Raw genomic sequence first — 17331 nt, 5'->3', positions numbered from 1 at the left:
AGGCTGAGTTTCATCATTTAGATTATTTACCATATTTCTCTCCAGAACAGAGATATTCATAACTGATACCTAATCAGTGGGTTAATACTTTAAAACAACTTCAGTAACTTGTCCCCCAATAAATTCCATGTGACACTTTTAACATCTGGTGCTCATGATTTTTGTAGCATTCAGTACATTAGTTCCTTGGTGTTATGGGACATTGGTTCCAAGGCCCCTTCTAGAAGCCATGTTTTGTAGGAAGCTCAAGTCTTTTGCATACAGTGGCATCCTATTTGTGTGTAACCTAAGCACATTCTCTCAGATTCTTTTTTTTTTTTTGGGGGGGGGGGGTCCGGTCGTGGGGCTGAACTCTGGGCCTGGGCACTGTCCATCAGCTCTTCAGCTCAAGGCTAGTGCTCTACCACTTGACACAGCGCCACTTCCGGCTTTTTTTCTTTTTGCTTATGTGGTGCTGAAGAATCGAACCCAGGGCCTCATGCATGCAAGGCAAGCGCTCTACCACTGAGCCACCTTCCCAGCCCCTCTCAGATTCTTCTTATCCTATCTAGATTGTTTTCAATACCTTACATAATGCAAATGGTTTATAAATAGTTGTCATGCTGCATTATTTAATAAGTGATAACAAGAAAAGTCACATGTTCAATACACTATTTTTCCTAATGTTTTATTGGACTTTAGTTGAATCCCCAGATTTGAGCAGAAACTAAATTTTTTTCCCTAATTTGGTCATTCCTTTGATACATAATGATTTGTATTCTTATGTAAAGATGTTACACACACCTTTTTAAATGCCAATTATGGGCTCATAGATTGTCTATTGTCTATTATCATCATTATCCTTTAGACACTCAAACTTTCTAAAATTGGCCGATGATGCTTCTTCGGGCCTTTGAAATGTCCACATTGGTGTTTGTAAACCACAAGGTGCCAAGGTTCTATGCTCACCTTAAACCTCCACTGACTGGGACCTGAATCTCCCAACATCCAAAGAGAGATTCCATGACATTTTATTTCATTTTATGTTTACTTATTTGTGTGCCAATCCTAGGACTTGACCCCAAGGCCTGGGCACTGTCCCTGAGCTTATTTTGCTCAAGGCTAGTGCTTTACCACTTGAGCAACAGCTCCACTTGCAGCTTTGTTTGGGTAGCTTAATGGCCATAAGAGTCTAATGGACTTTCCTGCCTGGGCTGGCTTCAAACCACAGTCCTCAAATCTCAACTTCCATGAGCTACCAGCAGCTACCAGTCCCATGACATTTTACCCTAGAATCTAGCAAACTTTTTTGGTATCCCAGCAAGATTAGATGCCATGAGTTTGCTCTAAGAAGGAGCCACCTATGGAAAGCCAATGAAAGCAGGGAAGGAAATGCCTCACACCATAGTAGGTCTTGCAGTCAGAGTGCTTTCTGATATAATTAGGCATCTGATGCCCCTCCCCTCCTGCCCTCCATCCCGTTGTACTAACTGTACTCCACAGTTGTACTAAAACTAAAAGTAGGACTTTTAAGGTTCTCTTCAAATTGAGTAATTCTCATCTCCTTTTGCATGCCAAATTCTGCATGCATAAGGTGCAAATTAGACTGGTTTCCAGTTAGACTAGTGGAAGTTGAAAGACATCAACTACAATGCTGTGGGTAATGACCTTGCCACCAGGTATTGAGAACAGAAGCTATAGGAAAACACTACTGTCTACAGTTCAAGTATATTGAAATGGACAGTGATATAATCTCCACCAAAGGTTTTTCCCAAATAACTCCTGGCTACTTAAAAGCTTTTCCACCTTACAAGCTCCATCTCCCCATATTCCACCTTGTGACATTTCACAGGAAAATAGGCCTTGCCAGTGATAATAAGCACTTGTGCCCCTGCCATGGCTAGAAAGCCTCTCAAATGGATGAGTTTGGAAGCAGACTGGCACATTGAGTCTTCGGCCAAGGAACACCCTATTATTCGGTGGTTCATGGCCAATGAGTTTAACTGACTCATGTCAAAATTCTCCTTGGAAGATTCAGATGCCTCTGTGGCCTTTCCTCTAGGTTTTGTATCTAATTTTTACAAGTTGCTGTGCTCTGCTAATTAATTGGCTGGCAGGGGTGAGGGGAAGAGGGCGGGGCGAGCATTGTGTGGTCAACATTGTGGTTCCTTACAGGGATGTGAGAGAGGTCAGCCAGGAAGCCCTAACGCTGCCCAGTTGTTCTTTGTTACAGAAAGTGAGCTGATGGCCCTTTGTCTTCTCAAAAGAAACAAGATGAGCCATTGGGTTTTAGTTGTGAGAACAGCAAACAGAGCGAGACATGTCTCTGCTTCACTTTCTGTTGACAAATGTGGTCCACAGCTGGGGGGGGGGGGGGGCTCTCAGGATCTGTTGGGAGCAAGCCTGAACGAGGCAGAGAACTTGAAAATGCCGGAGTTCTGTTCCCAAAGTGATTTTACAACTGCCAAGATGCCCAGAGGATTGCCTCATTTCACCTTGGAGTGTCATTTATAGGTAATACCAGAATCAGCATTTGCAGTTTTCTGCAATAATGTTTCAAAAATGTTTTCCCTGTGTTTTTTTTTTTCCCTGATAGATTCATTACAAATTTGTGCATTAAGTCATGGCCATATCATTATTCATATTTCTGAATTTTAAAAAAAAACCGTCTTGGAGATTATTAAGCAGAAAAGATAAAAACAGGCTGGCGGTATAGGTCAGTGGTACAGTATGTGTCTAGCATATACAAGGCTATGGCTTTGATGCACGGCAAAGAAAAAGAAAGCAGTAGGGAGGGAGGGAGGGAAAGAGAAATCTAGCTTTAATTATTCCTGGACCCAAGCCTTCCTGAGACCCCATAGTCCATTGTGCAAACAGAATATTTAGCATTATCCTGATTCACTCAGCTCAGCTCTCCCTGCAGCACCCCCACTAGGCCTCTAAAAGTTTTCCTTCCGGTTGAGAGTTGCAATGCTTTTATCATTCTGTATAACTATGGATAACAAATGACAAGCCTCCTTACAGAGGCCCAGGTATTAAGATACTCTTTGGCAGAATAATGTCGTCTTGAGTCCTTACTCCGTGTAAGACATGTCTTGGGGCCCTGAGAATTCATCAGCTACCAACTCAGGCAAATTACTTGCCTTTGGGGTGCTTGCTGCATTCCCCCGGTGCTTTCAGTTTAATTGCAGAACAGAGCTCCAGGGTGGAATGTCAGGCACTTTTGCAAGATCAGAAGAAGATTTTTGCCAACAAAAGACAATTTCAGTCATTGAGGCTGGGTGCCTGCGCTCAACTGCCATCACCCCATCCCTTTTCTTTTTTACACCTCCACTGTTTCCCTACCATGCCTCCCTGGATGACAATAAATGGTTGCTTCCAAGGGGGATCCAGGTTTACCCACGTTTAGGTAGGTACTCTTGCTGAAACTCAAGTGGATCCTGCAGTGTCTGTGTCAGTGAGGAGAGATGGTTCACCCATAGTCAGCTTGTGATGTGAGACCTCTCTGCATGGCAGCTATAGAATGTTCTCATATTCACCCACCATTCCAACTAAACATTCCACACCACTTTATGAAAACCACAGCTTAGCCAGGTGCCAGTGGCTCACGCCTGTAATCCTTGCTATTCAGGAGGCTGAGGTCTGAGAGTCAGAGTTCCAAGCCAGCCAGGGCAGGGAAATTTCCCATGAGATTCTAATTGCAAATTAGCCACTCAAAAGCCAAAAGTAGTGTTGTGGTTCAAAATGGTAGAGCACTAGCCTTGAGCAAAAAGAGCTCAAGGACAGGACGCAGACCCTGAGTTCAAGCCCCACAACCTAGAAAAAAAAGAAAGAAAAACACAGCTTACGTGTCATATTCTCACAAACAAGAGTAGCTATGCCCAGAGCCAGTGGCTCACACCTGCAATCCTAGCTACTGAGAAGGCTGAGGTACGAGGCTCACAGTTCAAAACCAGTCCAGCAGGGAAGTCTATGAGACTCCTTAACCACCAAAAAGCCAGAAGTGGAAGTATGGCTCAAGTGGTAGGGTGCTACCTTTGAACAAAAAAAAGCTAAGGAACAGTGCCTACGTCCTAAGTTCAAGCCCCAGAACCACCAACACAAATAAAAAAATAAATAAGAAGTAAATAAATAAAAAGGATAGCTAGCTAATATTAAACAGCTCTGAGTAATGGAGATTTTATTGCTCACATCCTAATATTAATAAAACAGACTCTATACAGAAAAACAACATGCCACTTGACTTTTTTTATTGTAATCAACATCTCAGCAAAGGGATTTTATTGAACTCAAGAGAGATAAATTAGGAAGGAGGAACCCACTTATCAGGATAGAACCATCTAAAACCTCTGGCTCAAGCAATAAATTTCTCTTTTGTTTTTCTTTTTCCTTTATTTTTTTTTCTTTTTACAGAAAGTAAACCCCAAAAGGGTGTAACCTACCCATCGGCTCTTACATATTCATCATCGAAAAGTCCAGCTGCTAAAGCAGGCAAGTGTTCATGCATGGTTTAATCTAAACCTTCAGAGTTTATCAACACCAAACCCTGTGCTTTAGGAGACGGTATAGAAATTAACATCTTAACTGGTCAAGCCCCACTGATTCTGATAGTTTCTTCGATGCCAGGAACACGACACAAAAATCAATGAGCTCAGACAGCTGTGGCTGAGGATTGCCAAGGCTTTGCTTTTATTTATTTATTTTGTTTTCACGAATTGAGATTGTCTCTGTCTTTGTCATTTTCATCCGTAATGACTGTTGCCTTGAATTGTATTGTACTGCTACTTTAGAAGATGACATGACATTCTGTCTGGAAATGTTCCTGGATCGACTTAGGTACATGAAATGCAGGGAAGCAAAGAGAACAGTTTGGCTTTTTGAGGTAAGAGCAAGCAGCTAATCTGAGTCAGCCAGGCTGAGTACACTGCTTTGGGCTGTTTCGACCCAGCTTGCATAGGAACCACAAAAGCCCTCATGCCAAGAAATCTCTCTTTCTGGGTAGCTGTGTTAAGGAAAGAGCTATGTTGTGTGTGATTGTGTCTTGGGAGGTACACTGATATCCCACATAGTCAAAGAAAGCTGCTGTGAGCCACTGTGGGCTTGAACTCAGGGCCTCAGACCCTCCCCTGGCTTTTTTCACTCTAGGCTAGCACAGGACTACTTGAGCCACATCTCTACTCCTAGCTTATTGGTGGCTCTGTGAAAATTAGAATCTCACAGACTTTCCTGCCTGGGCTGGCTTCTAAATCTATCCTCAGATCTCAGCCTCCTGAGTAGCTGGGATTACAGGCGTGAGCTACCCGCACCTGGCTTGTGACCTGCTTTTTAATAGGATTGGCATTTGTTTCTAGAAACTTGCTGGGCTAGCAGATTCAGCTAGAATTCTATTCATGGATAAATGTTAAGACAAACACAGCTTAAGAACAGCGGGAGAAGCTAGCATTGACAGCATTTGCTATGTGCTAGGCACTGTTCCAAGATCTTTACCTACTCATTGCTTTTAGTTACCACCAAGATACCATCTGTGTGTCATGTTCTTAGCCCTAATGTATAGTGTGAGGAAAATGCAGCCCAAAGCAATTGAGTAGCTTCCCTTTGCCAAAGAGCTAGGAAGTGGCAGAGCCGAGAGCCAAACCCTGTCTGACTCTAAAAACTTCTCGCTGAATTACTATGCTAGCTCTTCCTATGCTAATATCAGTGCCCAGAGTCCCAATTTCATGAGCCTTGACACACAACTAGGGAATAGCTTTTTATTGTTCTTTCCCCTACTGGCTGCCTCATCTATATCATCAATGAGTTTTTAATTAGTACAGTGATCTAGATGTGTTTGTTTAATTGCAAGGATGCAGCCATTCCCTTGCCCACCCACAAGCTGGCAGTGGGTGGTTATACCTGAAAGACAGGCTCTGAGCTATCACCAGGCCTCCTTGGGGTGGACACGAGAAGAGACACAGCGGCAGACTCCTCCTAAGATGTCTCTGTTTCACCTAGCCTAGTGGCCTCTGCTCAGGCAGTGATTTGTTTTCTTTTTTCTTTCTTTCTTCTTCTTCTTCTTCTTTTTTTGGTGCTAATACTGGGGCTTGAACGCAGGCCCTCCTGTTCTCACTTAATTTTTGTCACTGGAGGCTGAGGCCCTGCCACTTGAGCCATACCTTCACTTCTGACTTTTTGCTGATTAACGGGAGATAAGAGTCTTTTCGACTTGTTTGCCAGGGCTGGCTTGGACTGCGATCCTCAGATCTCAACCCCCTGAGTAGCTAGGATCACAGGTGTGAGCCATACTCATGAGCCTGGCTCATACAATGATTTCAGAGTGAGGGGATTGTGAGGATAACTGGACTTGTTTTCCTTCTAATTCTCTCTTGCTGGGACCTAGCATCCCTTATCTGGATGCAGTGCCCCTCTGCATGGCCCTGTACCAAGAGGATCATGGGGACCATTGAGGATCTCATTAACCCCCTTTTCAAGTGTCTAGGTCTTCTTTTACCTGGTGGCTAAGGACGGCTGGCTAGGGACATTCTCATTCGACCCTCCCTCTCTCAGAGATGCTGAGGCTAGAGAGACTCCCCCATGCTCAGATCAAGTCTGAATCTATAAATTATGTGTCACACCTATCCTTTTTATTCTGAGGGGCAGCGTATGCCCAGACTCTCAGAATGTTCCTTCAAATTCGCACCAGTCGCTGCTCCTGCAGGGCACTGGGAGCCTGGGGAAGCTCTGTCACCTCCCCTCCTCCCCAGGCCCTCCTTTCTGACCCCTTCCTTCTTGTCACTGGTTGAGAAAAAGGAAGCTGATGACTTGCCAGTTCTACTAGGCTGGTCCCATGCCTGGGAAACCCAGTGGCTCCTCTTGCATGTAGAAAGGACACTGGTTCTTTTGTGTGTCTGAGTGCAGGCTGAATCTGGACAGCAGAAAGGTCCCACACCACTTCCTATGACCGTAGGTATCTTCTGAGACTTTCTTAAGTGCCAGGCCTCTGTACCACAATCACTGCAAGACAGGCTGCCAGTTTGCCCCTTCTTTAGACAAGAAAGCTGACCCTAGAGAAGTTTAGTAAATGGCCCAAGGCTGTGATCCTAACTACCCTGTACAGGACTCGCTATGATTGTGGAGAAAGTCCAGAGAAACTACAGCCAAATAAAACCTTAGATTATTTTTTTTTAAATCCATTTGGTTATGACCTCATGGATAGTGGAAATCATTTCCAAAGCTTCTCTGTTACTCAGCACGTGGTCAAAGCTTACTCCAACCTCTCCCAGTTGCTCTCTAGGAGTTCAATCACCAGCATCCAAAATTGGGTGGGGGGAGGGGGGGCGGGGAGAGAGAAGAAGAGGGGGAGGAGGGGCAGGATGCTTTTGTTTAAAAATTACTGTTATCTAATTCCATAAATTAGCACAACAAACAACTGCAATTAAGATACAATCATTACTGAAGCCACTTACCCCCTTTACCGAACATTGTCAAAACCTTCTATGAAGTATCAGCTTCTCGTTACTAGACCACTGAGTTGTCAGCATCTGAAAAAAAATCATTCACTCACTTACTCATTCATTCAATGAGCAACCACATTTTGTGTACTTCCGCTGAGCCAGACCTTGAGGTAAAGTGACAAGCATTCTAACGCCAAGATAGAAGAATCTCTGTCTTTAAAACTCCTATGACAGCCATGGGCTGAGTTTTCACCAATTCAAATAAAAAACACCAGTGCAAACCCTAAGAGAGGGGCCTCTCTTGTTGCTATGCTTCCTGAAGTGATTAGATTCCTTTAGAAATTGAATGAAGCAGAAGAGACAGAGGTGCAGGAACAGCCTTTGTTCAAGTTTCAGCAAGCCTGCCTAAAATAATGCTTAGTCTCTCCAAGAATGTGCTCTGACAGGTACATCAGGTTAGGATGACTCCCCCCCAGTCGGGTTAGGATGACCCCCAAAAAAAGCATAACAACCCTCTTCATGGAAAATTAGCTCACTTGAAAAATAGAAGGCATCTTGATTTGCCTTGTACACCTTACACAGAAGACAGAGATTACCTGAGACAAAAGCCATGTTCCCCCGGGCAGTTAGCAGACACTGGACTGGCAGCTGTTACTTGCCCAGAGCCTTCCAGCTCCTTTAAGCTAAATAAAAACAGGCTTGGCACAGGTGGCTCATGCCTATAATCCTAGCTCTTCAGGAGGCTGAGAGCTGAGGATCGTGGTTCAAAGCCAGCCCAGGCAGGAAAGTCTGTGATACTCTTATCTCCAATAAACCACTAGAAAACCGGAAGTGGCACTGTGGCTCAAGCAGTAGAGCGCTTGCCTTGAGCTGAAGAGTGCAGGGACAGCGCCCAGGCCCAGAGTTCAAGCCCCACGACTGACCAAAAACAACAACAACAACAACAACAGGTAATAGTTAATTTGTAGAAATTCTCTCTCTGTCTCTCTCTGTCTCTCTCTCTGTCTCTCTGTCTCTCTCTGTCTCTCTGTCTCTGTCTCTGTCTGTCTCTGTCTGTCTCTCTGTCTCTGTCTCTCTGTCTCTGTCTCTGTCTCTCTCTCTCTCTCTCTCTCTCACACACACACACACACACACATACACACACACACACACACACACACACACACACACACACACACACACCACTGGGCAAGCCATTCCTGGTACCATTGCTAGAGAAGAGAGACACTCTTTATTAGGGACTGTGAAGCAAGAGTGCCAAGCACACTCCGTCCTGCCTCCCCAGGCCCTTGCCCTGGAAGAGAGTCAAGCTGAAGCTTGCAGCTATGAGTGTGGCTTCCTAGAAAACTCTTGTCCTCCAAGGCTGAACCCACCAAAGCCAAACCCAATTTCTCTCTCAAGCAAGATCTCCAGAGAAGGACCACTGATGAGTAAGAACCACATTCAGAAATTCTGAAGCCCCTCAAGACTTCCTTCCCACATTATTCCCCTTTTGTTGGTTGGGAAAAAACGCATGTATCTGGAATTGAACACTCGTGAATCCAAATCTTGACTCTGCTAGCCTTTTCCTTGTGACCTTGAGCTTGGTTTTTGATCTCTTGGAATAACTTCTCAACTTCTAAACTGGGATAGTTGTATTGACTTCCAGGATTGTGATAAGTATTAAATAGAAATGTTTATATGAAAGAAAGAAGGAAGGAAGGAAGGAAGGAAAGAAAGAAAGAAAAGAATTCCTTCAAGTCAGGCCATCAGAGGCTCATGCCTGTAATCCTAGCTAAAGAGGCTGAGATCTGAGTATCATGGTTCAAAGCTAGCCTGGGCAAAAAAGTTCTTGATATTCCTATGTCCAATAAATTGCCCAGAAAGCTGGAAGTAGAGCTGTGGCTTAATTGGTAGAACACTGACCATGAACAAAAGAATCTCAGGGACAAAGCCCAGGCCAAAAAAACAAAAATAAAACAAAACAAAAAGCCTTCAAAGTGCCAGCAGGTAGCAGATGCTCAGTGAGTATTAGATTTCCTACCCATATTGAAAACCCTGAGGCTATGAGCGGAGCCCTAGGGTTTGCTTTTCCAACACCTTTGCTGTGACTCCAATGAAGAACCCAAGTAGGGCGTTCTGAGGCCCCCCTGCTGTCTCTGAGAAGGCCATGTGAGAAGTTCTTCTTAGTCTAAAACAGTGATGTGCTTAGAACCTACAAGAAAGTCTGGAATGCTTTCCCAGGAGAATCTTTCAAAAGACCCAACTTCCATGTATCCGAGATGAAAAGAAGAAACCATTTCATAAGTTTCATTTCTAATTGCTCAGGAAGAAGCTGTCTCTGTGAAGAATCCACTGTGGATCAGATCAAAAGTGCTATATTCAGTAAGGAATTCAGAGCGCTTAGAATAAGGACACTATATTCTCTGCCCCCACCCTCATCCCCTATTTTCAACTTCCTTTCTATAATGATCTATGGAAGAGACTAGTGAAAAACAGCCCACGGAAGATCAGAGAATATTCCACCCATTTGAAAGCATCCTGGTCCTGGAGCGAGGAAGGCAATGGCTGCCTTCAGATTATTTAACTCCTGCCTAACAAAACTGAATTGCAAATTGGTAAGGCTGGGCTTGTCAGGAGTCTTGGAATTGCCTTGGAATTGTGAGAAGAAAAAGATAATTCAGAGTTTCAGTGCATAGTAAGTTTCAGGTAGCAAAAAGGGTTAGAATGTTCTAGTACTTTTATTTTTAGTACATTGTGGCTTAATAGCCACTTATGTATTTCTTTCTGGATCAATATGTGTATACTCTTTCCTAAAACAGCAAAACGATGTTGTAAAGTAACTTTTCTGTAGATGAACCTTCATCTTGTCTGGGACCACTAATGCACGTTTAGTGTCTGCCAGAAGGTGAAACAGAGGAGCCCTCTGGAGGAGTCAGACACTTCCTAGGACTTGTCACAAACGCTTCCTCCCTTTAAAGTAAAGGGAGTGTCATAGATCGGGTAGGTTTAGTGTTCCCTGAGACTGGCTGAACCCCCCAGAGGCTGCCCTAGCTCTTCAGTCATTTGTCTGGCCAAGTCTGCAGCAAGATTTGTAGATGACCAACTACTAACCAGCAGCAGGGTAAATGAGAGATCTGCTTCCTTCCTCCACTGACCTGCAAAGCCAGGCTGAATTCAACCCAAGTCCCGGTTCACTCTTTGATAACCTGTCTATAACCTGTCTTCTCTAGTCATTGCTGTGATTCCCACTAGGGGGTGCCAGTGTGCCCATGAGCAGGTGCCAGTGCTGGGCTGTGGCTCTGGATACTGTAACCCATCCATCTCTCAGTAAGGTTATGGCTCTGACGCGCTCTCTCAGATGCTGGACAAGGTACTGTGCTGTATGATGTCAAAGAGGAGAGTGATGGGTCCCACAAAGAGGGAGGTGCCTAGTTGTTCTGTGTACCTAAACTACCTCAACCTAAGCAGAGTTGCGGCTAGAGCAGGAGTGCTGTGGCTTAAAGTTGCTCTTCCAAAAGATTCTCCACATCTGGTACTTACATCCTAATCACTGGGACCTGCGGGTAGTTCCTTATTTGGAAAGTTGGGGGCATGGTTAATGTAATTAATGACCTTGAGACAGGGAAAACACTCTGGATGGACTAGGTGAGCCTTAAATGAAATCACATACAACCCCATAAAAGATTATCCATGCATGTGGAGGAAAAGGTCCTATGAAGACAGAGCAGAAAAGTAACCGAGGCCTTAGAGATGGCCAAAAGGCAAATACAGTGCCAACAGTCAGGGGAAACCAGATGAGGCAAAGTCACATCCTTCCTAAGGGTCTCCCTGAGGGAGCACCGGCCTGCCGATGCCTTGAATTGGGCCCAGCAGCACTGACTGTGGACATCTGGCACCTAGCACTGTGAGAGTATACAGTTCTGTTATTTCAGTACTGAGCTCCTAGGCCATGAGATGTGCAGGTGTGCATGCTAGCACACCCACTGGAGGCCAGGCTGGCACAAGCAGCCATCCCAGGATGGACTGAGGCACAACTCACCTGGGGATGCAGCGTGTATCTCCCTCTAGCACAGACCAAGGTCATCCAGAAGTCCCCCAGGCCCCAGTGGGTAACCTCTTTTCCCCTTGCCCTAAGCCTCCGGAGATACTCTCAGAGCAATCAATGTTCACACACTGAGATTCCCTTTGCAAGGAAGCGGTTACAGCAATATTTAAAATTGGGGAAACAATCAAAGAACTTAAAAGAATCTTGGATGATCTTTAGCATTTATTTGTTCTATTACCCATTGGATCGATGAGCCAATGTGGGCCCAGAGGAGGTAACTCGTCATGAGCCAACCTCAATTAGAGCAGCTATGATGTGTTTTCTAAGACTAATCATAGTGAGAGCCAAAGGTACTAAGAGAAAAGAAAGGAGGGAAGTAAGGAGGGAGGGAGAGAAGGAAGGAAGAAAAGAAGGAAGGAAGGAGGGAAGGAAGGAAGGAGGGAGAGAAGGAAGGGAGTGAAGGATGGAGGGGGGAGGGAGGAAAGGTAGGAAGAGAAGGTGGGAGGGAGGGAGGGAAGGAGGGAGGAAGGAGGGAAGGAAGGAAGGGAATGAAGGATGGAGGGAGGAAGGAGGGAAAGAGGGAAGGAGGGAGGAAGGAGGGAAAGAGGAGGGAAGGAGGGAAAGAGTGAGGAAGGGAGAGACAAATCACTGCTAATAATAAATTTGGTAAATACTCATGTTCTATCATGTTCTATCATCTTTTTGCTGACATTCTGAAACTGTCAAGTGTTTTTGTTATTTAATCTTTGATTTGTTGATGAGCTTATTGCTCTGAGATGATATATTTTTGCTTCTCACCGTTTTGGGGTTTGAACTCAAAGCCTCAAACTTACTAGAAAGGCACTTTACCATTTGAGCTACACTCCAGCCCTTTATTTGCTCTAGGTTTTAGGGTCTTATGTTTTTGTCTGGATTGGACTGGGCCATAATCTTTCTACCTACAACTTCTCACATAGCTGGGATCACAGTGTGAACTACCACGTGCCACTTGGTGATGAGATAGACAGGGACCCATTCGCTTTTTGGTGGGACCAGCTGGCCTCAAATTGAAATCCTTCTGATCCTTACCTTCCAAGGAGCAGGAATACAGGTGTGAGCCATTGTAGCTAGGCACGCATTTCTTTAAGCAAGAATAACTTCTCTAGACTAACTATCACCCTCCACGGTACAGGTCTCTGCTCATAGCAAGAGTTCAGTGGACATTTACTTGGTCTTTAGTTCTATTGAGTGCCTACAGGCTACTTTGTAGACCCTGATGGACTTCAGTTTTCTTATAGGTGAAACCACAAAAGCCTACGAGACAACCCGAGAGCCAGTCGCCCTGATGCAGGCCCTGACCATCTCAGCAGCCGAGCCTACCCACACCAGCTTGCCAAAGCCATCCCCATTTATAATCTCTGCTACCAGCAGCCCCAGACCACAGCCTGCGGGCTACAGAAGTCAGGAGACAGGTGAGTAGGTAGATCATGCTTGTTATTGGCTACGAGTGGTGTGTGAAGTCTTTACAGTCTGAGCTTTGTCTGAATATCAGTATGTTGTGTTCAGTCTACTCCTTCTGAGCCCGAGTCGGAAGCATCTAAGACCTGCACCAGGTTATGTCACCTCATTTGACAGTAAACCTTAGTAAAACTTAGGAAAGAGTATGACTCACAGTTTCAGGGGCTTCCGGCCATTGTCTCTTCGCTCCATTGTTTCTGTAAAGAGGCAGAGCATCATGATGCTTAGCAGAAGAAAGCTGCTCACTTCATGGCAGCAGGAAGGGGAGAGGGGAGAGAAGGGAGGGAAGGAAGAGGCAAAGAAGTAGGACAGTGAGAGAAAGCAGGAGGAAAGGAGAGAAACGGGGGAGAAAGAAGGGAAAGATAAGAAGAGAGGAAGAAGCCATGAGCAAGATATACCTTTCCAGGTACAAATCTAGTAGCCCATTTCCTTCAACCAAGTCTCACCTCCAAAAGATTCTACTATCAGCTGGCAGTCAAGACTTTAGCACGGAGTTGGGGGGGGGGTGGATATTTCACGTCCAGATTGTATTCTCCAAGATTCAAAATAGATGCTACTGTCAGATAAAGGTGATATTATGCAGAACTTTCTCATTGTAAAAAAAAAAAAATCCCCATTTTTCTGTGCTCAGCTGGAGGAATAGTAGGTTTCTATGTGATCCTGGTTGGGTTTTGACTATTTGTTGTTTAAGTGACAAATGATATATAGCTAGAATTCTTCAAATATTAGACACAAAACCAAATAAACCCTTTAGAAAAAGCCAAACAGTTAAAGGTTTGTTCCTTTCCTGATTGCTTTTTGTCTGATCACTTTTAGCCTCTTCTTAAATTATGCTCTAGGTTTCCTCAAAGTCCAGTTTATGGTATTACTCTTGGTATAACACCAAATAGGGCCTTAAGAGCCCATCCACTAATTCAATCTTGAGCTTCTGCCCACTTCTAGCCATGTCATTCTGGGTAGCTAATAAGCACCTGTCTCATTTCAGATTTTCTGGTGGAGGTGGCAGGTATGGGAAATTTTGTAGCTGGACCAGTATTGTTCTGGAAATATTTCCTGAATATCTCATCTCTGATATCATTTTTCCTTTTTGGAAGAAGTTCCCAGGCCTTTTCTTTCAGACTTGCCCTCTGTCCTCTGATCTTAATGGTCAAGCAGCACGACCCTTTCCTCGCAGAGCCCAGCTAGCTACCTAGCCAAGATGCTGAGCACTGAGGAACATGGTTCCAAACCAACCTACGCAGACAAATCAAAGAGACTTTTATCTCCAATCAACCAGCAAAACTCTGCAGCTGTTGCTCAAGTGACAGAGAGCCCAGGGAGAGCACAGGGACCTGAATTCAAGCCCTGGTACCAGCATGCAAAGAAAGGGAGTAGGAAAGAAAGAGAGACAGGGGCAAGAGGGAGAGAGGGACAGAGGGACCGTGGGGTGGAGGGAGGGGAAAGAAGAAAGGAAGGAAAGAAAGAAGGACAGAAGGAAGGAAGGAAGGGAGAGAGGGAGAAAAAAGGAAGGAAGGAAGTAGGGAGGGAGGGAAGGAAGGAAGGAAGGAAGGGAGGAAGGAAGGAAGGAAGGAAGGAAGGAAGGAAGGAAGGAAGGAAGGAAGGAAGGAAGGAAGAAAGGAGATATCCTTACATTCCGTGGGCCAGGTATAAGGTATGCATTATTTTAACCTTCTCAACAACTTTATAAAATAGAGGCTATTATTATTCCACTTTTAGAAAACTCATGGATGAAGTTGTGATAAATATTTCCCAAATCCCCAAAAATAATCTTTGAGAGATTTTTTTTTTTTGGTAGAGATTCCCTTTAAGACATCACCCTTGGTAGGCAAGCACTTTACCACCTGAGCCATGTTTCTACCCTTTGGCTTTTCATTTGTCTTTTGGATAGAATTTTCCACTTTTGCCTTTTTGAACCTCAACCCTCCTAACCTCTGCCTTCTAAGAAGCTAGGTGTGTACCACTGGGTCCATCACACACTCCCTCTCCCCCATCCTCCTACTTGTGTTTAACTCAGGCTACTATTACCTGAGGCACACGCTCCCTGATGGCAAACGAGAAATGGTCCAGGATTCTGGGTAGCCACAGCTCACAGAGGTCCTCAAGCCAGAAGTTTTCCTTTATTGAATTTCAACCTCTTACCTTGACAGTCCTTAAGTCTTCAAACTATCCTTGAATCTCTGAGCCCCTTGTTTCCCCCCACTGCCCCATTGTCTCCCAGAAGACCTCCATCCTTACATAACAAAGATAATTAAATATGTGGCATATTTATTTGGCCTCACTGGGAACTGGGAAATCCTGTTGCCAGTTGGACTGTGCTTGTGGAAAACCTGAAGAAACCTAAAGCAGTGGCTCCCAACCTGGCAGACCATCATTTTTCCTGGCTCGAGGACAGGGGATTTGGCCGCCAGCCTCTCGGCCCATCAGGGCTCCTTCTTCATCCTGGTCCAGCACCCGCTTCCATGTGACCCATACACTGCTGAACAGATCCCCAGAGAGACAGGACTCTGTGCAGCCGGCACCATAACTGGGAAGACAGGAGCCAAACTGGGAAGGTGGGGAGAGCGGACTTTAAAAACAAATAATTACATTGCACACCAAAAGGATGTTCCTTATGCAAGAAAAAAAGAAAAGTCAAAATAGATGTTTAAATGACTGTGTCTTTCCCCATCATACAACTCACTCACTTAAAGAATAAATTCAGCTGGGTGCCGGTGGCTCACTGCTAAAATCCTAGCTATTCAGAAAGGCTGAGATATATAAGGATTGCAGTTCAAAGCCAGCCTGGTCAGGAAGGTCCATGAGACTCTTTTCTCCAATTAACCTGAAAAAAGCCAGAAATTGAGTTGTGGCTCAAATGGTTTCTCGAGTGAAAAAGCTAACAGCACCCAGGCCCTAAATACAAGACCTAGTAATAATGCATGCACATGTACCCGCGTACACACACATACACACACACACACACACACACACACACATACATCAAAGCAGACAGTGCTGTAGACCCTTGGACTATATCAGTGAACACATCTCACTAGGATTCCTGAAGTGGCTCACTTCAGCTTAGGACACCTGACAACTGCATGGCTGGGACAGGAACTACCAGTGTTTGAGGTCTATGACTCCTCTTTGCCCTACACTAAGATCAAAAGTTGCCTCTCAGACAGGACATGAAAGCATGGAGGAAGGTCAACGGAGAGTAAAACTTGGAGGCAGACAGAAACAACGTTCTCCCAGCCTATGAAGAAAGTGTAGAGAAATAGTAGGACTCTGAGAAGGTAAGGCTGGACACAAGGCCCTTCACTGGGCCATGAATATGCAAGACAAAAGGAGCAAGTCAAGGCTCGGGGGAAGAGAGCCAAGAGCCAGGGCAACAGCAACTACTGCTCACAGGACAGGAACAGGGGGAGGCTGTTTATGACATTGGTATTTCCAGGAGACCAGAAACCTCAGCACTTCTTCCTAGGGAGAGAGGGAGCCACCCAGAGAGCCAGATATCCATAGATATGATTAAGAAAGTCCTAGACAAGATGGAAAATCCCTTCAGGCCCTGCCAAAGAGTCAGCTGGAGGTATCTGGGGCTTAGAAGGTTGAGTGGCACACCCAACATTGTTTTCCCCATTCCAAGAAGCACCTTTCCCTAATCTGATCTAACGTTAAAAGTGTCTATAATCATAGACCAGGGGAGAGAAGTTCGCCCCCTAGTGGCAAGGAGTGGTAGTGAATGACTGTTCATCTCACCCGCTGGTAGGGCAAGGCAAGGAGAGCAAACAATGGCAGGTGAAGGAAACCTCCTCTTGCCAGTTCCCTTCTCAAGGACTTTTCTCTCCTATATAAACCTTTTTCTTCCTTAGAAAGTCAGAGAAGATCTTCCTTAAAACATAGTCTTATAAGAGTAAGAGAAGTATTTCAAGCATGGACACTGATGTTGTTCATAATTTTTTTAAAAAGCAGTGGAGACATTAATTAGTTGCCCAACATTAGAAGAACAATGGAAGCTTTCCATGTAGGTGCTGAAATGCTGATGCATGGGGCCCACCGGGGTGCTACAAAGTAGCATGGCCCCATCCCATCCTTATAGAAGAGTGCTGTGTATGAGAACATGGGTGTGGAAAAAGCAATACAACTCATTGTGACAAAATTAGATCCCAGTCACTGCAAGACAGAGGCTAAACGATAATTGGTTACTATGCACAGGACATAATTTTTTTATAGTGAGCCTTATCACCATTAGGACTTAACAGAAAATACTTGGAATTCATATCAAATAATTGGAACAAGCACAAAAGGAACCCAAAGTTGGCTCTGCATAGATCCAGTTCTAATAGACATCAATATTTTCCTGTGGCCTCTTCTTGCTTCCTTTCCCTTCTATTTATGGAGCTTGCTTTCCCTAGGCTC

The 17331-nt window shown here is 44.7% G+C and overlaps 1 protein-coding gene across 1 annotated transcript in view; it reads left to right on the top strand.

Annotated features, from left to right (window-relative positions):
• Vit (vitrin) overlaps positions 1–17331 on the top strand; it is a 79888-nt gene that overhangs the window by 26377 nt on the left and 36180 nt on the right. Inside the window, exon 5 of the mRNA XM_042675488.1 lies at positions 12714–12887. Within this exon, the coding sequence (XP_042531422.1) occupies positions 12714–12887 (174 nt within the window). The remainder of the gene's footprint in view (positions 1–12713; positions 12888–17331) is intronic.

The sequence above is a fragment of the Dipodomys spectabilis genome, unplaced genomic scaffold, assembly GCF_019054845.1.
Source record: "Dipodomys spectabilis isolate Male_0828 unplaced genomic scaffold, ASM1905484v1 ptg000026l, whole genome shotgun sequence".
Taxonomy (NCBI): domain Eukaryota; kingdom Metazoa; phylum Chordata; class Mammalia; order Rodentia; family Heteromyidae; genus Dipodomys; species Dipodomys spectabilis.
The sequence above is the reverse complement of the archived record's forward strand: the minus strand, read 5'-3'. Positions and strand labels throughout refer to the sequence as shown.